The following is an 8941-nucleotide window of genomic DNA, read 5'->3' as shown; positions in this document are numbered from 1 at the left end:
TGTGTTCCCACACCAGGCCAGTAAACGGGGCAGGCAGCTATTTGGGGCTATTAATTGACGTTTTACGGTAAGTAAGGTAAAATCAATTTGTTTAATTTACAGTTCCCCCTTTCAGCCATCCCCTGGTCAATTTAGGTAAAGAAAATGAACTGTCAGAACATCAATGAATAACTCTTACCTTAACCATAATTATTAGACAAAAGAAATGCGCTTTAGCTGTTGTAGCTGTAGAACAGAGACATTCCTGAGTATTGAGCAAGCTAGGGCATCAAAAAATATTTTATTAAAGCAGTTTGGTCAAAATAATAAATGTAGTCATTGTCATAATCAGGTGAATCGTTTGACATGAGGTTGTTTCTCATACATGGTAAAGACTCCCAAAGCAACAACCCCAAAAACAAAACTGGACACTAAAATACTACAGGAAATAAAACACAAAAACAAAAAGAATGAATGGGCAAGGGGTTTTAAATGAAAGCAACAACAACAAATAGTGGTGCTATGGTCTATATGTCCACTCTGAACCCATTTCTTACCATGGTAGACAAAAGAGACAGCAAAAGCGATCTCAGCAGGTCCCAAAGGACAGAGCTATAGGCTGACGTCTGTATGTGGAGTGAGTTCTGCGCACATTATACAGGTTTCAGAATGCTTCAAAAAGACGCAGACGCAAGAAAAAAGACGCAATGCTTCAGTGCGCAGGTACGCCCCTCTTCTTATGCCTTCCAGAATGGACGTCAGCACACCCTGATTGGCCCAGAGGGAATTACCCAGCTGCACTCAATCCCTGCTGAGGAGTTAGAGCAACACTCTCTGTACAACAAAGTGCTCTAAATGATCCCTAACCAAGAACCAGAGTATTGCAGATCTGGCCAAAGCAATGGGAAAATAAATGAAAATAGCTGCAGACTGCTACATTGTCACTTGAAAAACATAAACCAGCAAACATGCTGTAGTTTCAGACCATTATTGTGAGTAGAGGATGAGCAGGACAGTATGTAGTCACATCTACAATAACAAACATGCTACTAAATATTTAAAGTTACTGTTGTTTATCCTCAGTTTGTAGACAAGCTCTGAATAAAACACTAGGGCTGTCGCGGTAAAGTAATTTCCCTCACGGTAATTTGTTGTGGCTCAACAGCGCAGTATGCTATCAGGAGAAGGGGGCAGGAGGAAACAGCTTGCTTAGTACTGAAAACTGTTCAAAGCAAAGCAGCGTGAATGCGTTGGTGACGTTTAAGGGAAGTACTCCATGCCAACATTTTCCCACATTGGTCACACCAGTTCAGTTTCTCTCTAGTGTGAACATGTCGGTGCTTTTCCAGGCAACCTGATGTAGTGAAAACTTTACCACATTGTTCACATCCATATGGTTTTTCTCCGGTGTGAATACGTTGGTGGGCTTTTAATTTACTTGATGTAGTGAAAGTTTTGCCACATTGTTCACACCAGTATAGTTTTTCGCCTGTGTGAATGCATTTGTGAACTATTAAGTTACTTGAGATGGTGAACGTTTTCCCACACTGGTCACACCTGTACGGTTTCTCTCCAGTGTGAACACGTTGGTGGATTTTTAGTTCACCGGATGTAGTGAAAGCTTTCCCACACTGGTCACACCTGTACGGTTTCTCTCCAGTGTGAATACGTTTGTGTTTTTTTAAGTTACTCGATACATTGAATTTTTTCCCACACTGGTCACAGCTGTATGGTTTCTCTCCAGTGTGAACACGTTGGTGGATTTTTAGGTCACCTGACTGAGTAAAAGCTTTCTCACATTGGTCACACCTGTATGGTTTTCCTTTAGTATGAACATGTCTGTGTCTTTGTAGGTTCCCTGCTGTAGAAAAAGCTTTCCCACACTGGTCACAGCTGTACGGTTTTTCTCCAGTGTGAACACGTTGGTGGATATTTAGTTCACCTGATTGCGTAAAAGCTTTCCCACACTGGTCACAGTTGTACAGTTTCTCTCCAGTGTATACACGTTCATGGTTTTTTAGTTCACTTGATGTAGTGAATGCTTTCCCACAGTGGTCACACCTATAAGGTTTCTCTCCAGTGTGAATACGTTTGTGGGTTTTTAAATTACTTGATACACTGAACGTTTTCCCACACTGGTCACAGCTGTACGGTTTCTCTCCAGTGTGAACTCTCTGATGAATCTTTAAAGATACAGATGTTGTGAAGGATTTCTCACAGTGTAGACAGCGGTGATGTTTGAGTCCCTCTCTTCTTCTCCATTTCTATAGCAGAGACATACAGAGAGAAAGATAGTGAGTGAGATGTCATGGTGTAGCGAGCAACCAAATGCAGGGGTGTGTCCACAGAGGGGGCATAGACCTCTACAGGAACTTCACTGTTTTGTGTTTGTCTGTTTTGTATTGTATTTATGTCTTTTGGACCAGGTGTGTGTCCTTAATAAACGCTCGATTGATATAGGGATCTTTTCCATAATGTCAAACAATCTGAGCCCAACAGGGGCAAAAACAAGCGCTTTAGTGGCTGGACTAGCTTAATACTGGACAAAAAGGGGGTAGCTGCCGTCTTATGAAGGCATGTTTCACACAATCTTCACTTGGTAAACTTGGTACTGCGTTACAAGACGTGGACACGGTGGGTATTTGACAAGCAGGGACCAGATAAAGCAACAATTAACTGGTTTTGGTTGTTTGAAAAGCTACGTCATTAACAAGCTGGCATGTGGCTCACCTGATGCCATGTTGAACTCACAGAATTTTCACAGAGCTGAGCCATGCGTACGCACATAAATTGGAGTAATGAGAAAAAGCGACTCACATGGCAAGAAAGGTTTAAACATTGAAATGTATACTATTGTGTAAAATACAATATTGCAATATTACCTCTGAGCATCACAGACCAATAAAACCTAACTTAAAAATCTTAAAAAGTTAATTTGCAAAACAGATGAAAGCCTTTTTCGAACAAACATCGGTTTAATTTATTTTCCCTGAAAAGCGCAATTAAAAAACAAAACAAAATTTGCAGTGGACCCAAAATACACACAAATGGAGATTCCAGTTTTTAACAATAGAACACCTCAAATATGTTGCACAGTTTCATCAGGAATAATATTAAAAGAGGTGTTATTATGCTTTTTGGCTTTTTCCCTCTCCATTATAGAGTTATATATAATAATAATAATCTTTATTTGTAGAGCACTTTTCAAAAACAAGTTAAAAAGTGCTTTAACAAGTGTAAAGACAATAATACCCAAAAGACAATATATCTGTTTTGTGCATGTAACAGGTTTGCAAAGTGAAAAAGCCCAAAGTCCAGCCCAAAGGGAGTTCTCGTCTCCCACAGAAAACTCTGCTCTGAACAGCTTGAAAACCGCTCGTTTGTAGTCGAGCCTTACTTCCACTTTCTTTTCACAGAGATGCAGCACAGCTCTACTCTCCCTTCCAAACACTAGCACAGGCAGTCAGTGGACATAAAGTTGTTACTGTGATGTAGAGACAGAGCTCAGTTAAAACTTTATGGATGAAAGATACTTTTGTTACAGATTATTAACTGCCAAGCTGGTCGGCAACATGTAGCCTACAGCTGAATCGAAGCAGTTTACCGTCTTTTCGCTGACTATCCTTTCTCTGCTTCTGATTAGCTAGTAGTCCTTAAGGAACTGCGCATGTGCAACTCCCAACAGAGATCATTTAGAAAGCAAGACGTATCACTCCACAGCTAAAACGAAGCCTTCAACACAGGGTGAAAAGAGGAGCTGCAGCAATGTGCAGAATGACAAAAAATAAGGTGTAACCACGTAAACCTGTTCTGGTACAACCTCTAAACAGGATTTTGAACCTGAAAATTAGCATAATACCACCTCTTTAATTAATACTTGCATGCAATGCAATTTATTCTCATAAATAAGGTGAACAGGAGGACAAATTACATTTAAATTGCCTCAGTTGAGCAAATACGAGTATAGTCACATCACGTGTCATTTGCGCCAAACAATGTGCGCCAGCGTGTGGATGTTACACGTAAAAACACGGTATGGAAAAATATAACAATAAATCTTTCAGTGTACCGCTAAGGTCCTATTTCTTTTAACTCACTGGCAGCCTCGTTAAGACTGTGTGTAGACTAAATGAATGTTTAAGCACAAGTGGATTTGGTTTACTCTCTTTTCAAACAAGGGAATTAAAATTATTAACCTGGGTCATCCTGTGCGTCTTGCAAATTTGTCCCTCCGCACCACGTGACTAGCTAGGATTGCTTTCCTGCAGTAATCAAGGGGGGTTGAGCTCCGGTGCCACCTTTCCTCTGGTGCACAAGCGTTGAATCTGTGTGCACGTTTTACCCACCAAACAACATCATTTTTCTGACTGAACCTCAACAAAACAAACGACAGTGTCACGCTGGATTAAATTACTTTTTAAGCTTTTCTGTCAGAATTTGCCGTCCTTCTCTTCATGCCGTCAGTATGTATTAATATTAATGAGTGAACCTCACACACAGGAAATTGATAATATTAAATTACCAATATTATCGGCAGATTTGAGCTAATTGCAGATAAATCATTATTGGTGTTTATAACAGCTGATTAATGATGATTAAAAAGAAACAGTAGGATCTTTCACTCATGTCACGAGTGTTGCATAGTTTGCCCACAAGAGGGCGCTCTGCAAATCCCTTCATAACAACACCTCCACAAATGCACCACAACACAATCAGCTGATCGGAGTCTACCAGAGCATGCAGAACCAACGATGTAGAGTAGCTGTGTTCACATCAGTTCATCACTGCTAAATATTCTCTAACGCTGCACATTGCTACTCTGTAGTTTGTAATGGATTTTTATATCTTTTTAGTAGTTTTAAACATTTGAATCTTATTTATCAAAATTTAATAGTTTTTATTGTACTTTTTTTCCTGCTTTGTGTCTTTCTGCTTAGTTTGGTCTCATAAATGTTATGTTTATGTTATTGTTTCTGGAAAAAATGAAGGGAAATGCGAATATCGGCACCTTGGATATTAAAATGCTCGATCATCGAAATTGGTATAAGTCTTAAAAATCCCATATTGGTCGGGCTGCATAGAGTAAAAAAAAATATTTTAGAAGCTAAAAGCTGGATTCGTTTTCCTCAGGTGAGTTTCCTCTGTTGCGTGAAGTACAGTTTTTAGTTTTGCTGCTTCAATGTCCGATTATGTTTGCCGTGACATTATTGATCTGTCACTGTTAACAGAGACTCCCGTCTGCAGTGTATTTGAGACACTTCACAAATAAAGAACTGTAGAGTAACTAAGTCTGTAATGGTTCTGAAACTGAGACGCGACACAAGAGAGACAGAACTGCAACCCACCCGCTCACTGGACCGTTAGCTCTTATTTAGACAGTGCATTTACTATACTACTCGAATCTGCTCCTCTCCCCACACTCACACACCTAACCTGCACCTTTGGTCTCTGCAAACACGCCGGTTGGCTCCGCCTCTTTCTGTCTCTCTCTCCTTCTATGTGTCTCTGCTGACTTTCTCCATCAGCAGTACGTTTCATAAAGTCGCCGCGTTTAATAAACTTACCCGTAATTCAGTTTTCAAGTGTGCCGCATGTGGATAGTAACCGAAACTCACGTTAGTGTGTGACATCTGTATTGTTGCGTTTAGTGTCGCTTCGTAATGGAAGATTTCTACCGTGTCTGCTTGGCGTAAAACCAGATAACATCTATCCCTGTGTTTTATGATTAACTGTTAATAGTTTTATTAATTGCACATTATCAGCCCCAGTGCCGCTGCACTTTATTCTGGGTTTGTTGTCCCTATATGGAAGGTTTGTAACAGATGAATCAGATAATTTTGAGTCATTAATGCTAAAGTAGATGCTGTTACATCAACAAGGGGTGCTTCAAGTCTCTTAATTGCATCCACGTTTCCCTCACTTGCGTCTTTTCCAAGGAAACCAAGCGAGGAGAGAAGGAACTAGGAAATATGTTTTTAGAGACATGAGACGTCCTTTCCTCTGATGATGGCGGCAGCTGATCAAAGCTGGGTCAGCTGTCAACAGCTGTAGAGACTTTTGATGGAGTTTGTGTCTGCACATGTGCACTGTGTTGGTAGGCCAACTATAAAGTCTCACAGTTCTCAGTGCAGAGCAGCACGATTCTCTCCGTTTAACAAACACCAGCACACGAACAATTACTGTGTGTCTTGCTCACGGGATCATTTCTACTGGCACAACGCTGATATCATCTGATATCATCTATCAGTAGGCCTAACTCTTTGCAGTTGAGTTTAATGTTATCTGTCGTGATGCACCAGATCAGTCCGATCAGATTTTAGAAACACCCAAGGTATTGAAGGGTTAACTGAAAAATACTGTAGCTTAACAAACAATCTTTTATACATTTATTCATTTAGCTGACGCTTTTATCCAAAGCGACTTACAGTTGCTATACATGTCAGAGGTCGCACGCCTCTGGAGCAACTAGTGGTTAAGTGTCTTGGTCCTGGGTCTCTCACACCAAAGGCACGTGTCTTATCGACTGTGTCATCAGCACTCCCACTGTTTGTACGCAATTCTGTCCCACCACAAGAGCCATGAAGTAGGTGGTAGTTACCACATGTCTCTTTTCCAGCTGGTCAGGAAACAGAGTAAAGATTTCACAAATCTCAAATGGCAACTATCTAAAACACCCAACAGCTTTCACAACAGTGAGAAGAGCAGAACACGGAGGATCGGTCGAACATTAAGTTTCACTTAACTGTCAGTAAACTTCAGCTTTGTCCAGTCTGAGCTAGCTAGCATGCTAACACCCAGGCTAACACCCTCCTCCTCCTCCTCTCCGGTTCCGACCGTCACATTAAGTGTGGGTTCTGTAGAGATACGGGGTTCTGATGGCTCCACTGTTGAATCCTGCTACATTACATCTTGTTTACAGTCAATATGAAGCTACGTGTCGGAACCAGGCCGAGCTAACGCCACGTTAGCTTCTTGTTAGCTGCTAGCTGTGTTCATGAACACTGACCTGAACATCGGTGCTATCAGAGCTCGAGCCTGCTGTTTGTCCTCCGGGGACGTTGTTGCTCCGGGGCTCCGGGTCCTGGTTGTCCTCCTCCATCCCGCTCTTGGTCCTGGTCTCTGACTGTCGGAGCCGTCAAAGCACTCGGCGCTCTTCTTTGTCGTTTCCTCGATCCCCGCTTGAACCGGAAGTTGTTCTAGTCCACAATCTTGCTTCTTGCCAGGTGCATTCGCCGCCTACTGTAGCTGCGTTTACTACGTTTGATGGGACTTCACTTTATCATATATTTAAAATAAGTAATTTCTCTAATATTATTCAGATATGTTCCTTATAAACCTTCACGGTTCAATTTCCTTCCTTGTGTCTGACTTATCTTTTGATTTAGCCTCATCACCATATGTCCAACAAACAGTTCTACACTTTCTATGGTTTTACATTCCAAACATTCATCTGATTGACTTTTACCTAATACAAACAATGTTTTATTTACCCCTTTGTGTTCAGACCTTTCGTCTTTCTAATCACACTCTGAGCACTGACAGATTTCTGTAATATTTTCTTCCACTATTATACTGTACAGCACTTTGTAACTTGGTTTTGAAAAGTTCTATACAAATAAAGTTATTATCATCATCAGGGATGTATGAGAGAAAACTCCACTTAATACCTACCATAAAAACTATGCTATTGGATATAACCTGCTAGATATAGCTAGCCACAGCGCAAATGTATTTAGTTATCCAAATGTTAACTTGTGACCTCTCTGTGATGCCCTGACTCTCCCTGCAACTACAAATGTTTGTGAACACAGAACTGTCTTTAGTGCAAACTCTAAAGACATGTTGTTGGCCTAACAAACTGTTTTTACTTACTTGTTTTTTTTTTTAACTTACTCTTTTTATGACACACTGGTAAATGTCAAATAATAGCCAGGATATAAGTCACAACTGACTGATGCTCTTTTATTCACACAGAGAGAAAAGCATTTTATTTACAAACAAGAGTCAACATTTATTTACAAAACTTTAAATTACACTTTAAACATTTGTTTGCGTATCATCTATCAATATTGATTATTATCGAAGTATTCTAATTGATGCAGTTTCATGTGGTCTGATTTAAAGTGACATCATGAGCTTTTCTGTCCCCTGTTAGCGGCTGCTCTCATCTGGTTCTGTCCTTCAGCTTCTCTACAAACTATCCATTAAATAAAGTTATTCAAACTGCTGCTGCTGTCTGTGCAGCTCATGTTCTGCTTTGTTGTCCGCTCAGTCTGTGAGGTAGAGGTGGAGGAGGGGGCGGAGTCTGTCCTGCTGCCCTTCAAGACCACAGCTCACCTCCCTGACGACATCAGAGTGGAGCTGAAACCATAAAGACGGTCCACGTGTATCAGAACGGCTCTGATCATTCTGACCAATAGGACCAGTTTTACAGAGACCACACAGAGATGAAGGAAGACCTGCTGAGAACTAGAGACCTCAGTCTGACCCTGAAGCTGCTGGAGGACAGATGATAACAAGCAGATGCCTTGACAGCTTCTTCTTCACTCTTACTGACTCTCACACCCAGTCTAAACACTCACTATAGATTACTACTGATCAGTGATGTCAGAGTGAGGTCAGCGTGATGTCACATGTTGATCCAGTCTGGGATCTGGACTGAAACATGTCCTTTTTGGAGACTTTTAGGGCCTTTTTCGAAACTAGACCGTCGCAGCCTCCACTCCGACATGGAGTTCAAGTTCAAGTTCAAGTTCATTTTATTTATATAGCACATTTTATAGCAGCCAATGACTGACCAAAGTGCTTTACAGAACAACAAAATTAAAAGACACTAACACCATGCATAGCAGCACATCATAGAACAGTACAGCAAAGATAAGAACAGCTTAGAACGGGAGAAGCACAAGCAATCATAGAGTTATCAAAAATAAACAACAGAAAGGACATATAAACATACACA

The 8941-nt window shown here is 40.8% G+C and overlaps 1 protein-coding gene across 1 annotated transcript in view; it reads right to left on the bottom strand.

Annotated features, from left to right (window-relative positions):
* Positions 1-260: 260 nt before the first annotated feature.
* The window catches only part of LOC123980240 (zinc finger protein 836-like), a 20260-nt gene continuing 11579 nt past the window's right edge, over positions 261-8941 (bottom strand). Inside the window, 1 exon segment of the mRNA XM_046064538.1 lies at positions 261-2162. Within this exon segment, the coding sequence (XP_045920494.1) occupies positions 1206-2162 (957 nt within the window). The 3' untranslated portion in view covers positions 261-1205.

The sequence above is a fragment of the Micropterus dolomieu genome, linkage group LG12 (genome assembly GCF_021292245.1).
Source record: "Micropterus dolomieu isolate WLL.071019.BEF.003 ecotype Adirondacks linkage group LG12, ASM2129224v1, whole genome shotgun sequence".
In the NCBI taxonomy this organism is placed as follows: domain Eukaryota; kingdom Metazoa; phylum Chordata; class Actinopteri; order Centrarchiformes; family Centrarchidae; genus Micropterus; species Micropterus dolomieu.
The sequence above is the reverse complement of the archived record's forward strand: the minus strand, read 5'-3'. Positions and strand labels throughout refer to the sequence as shown.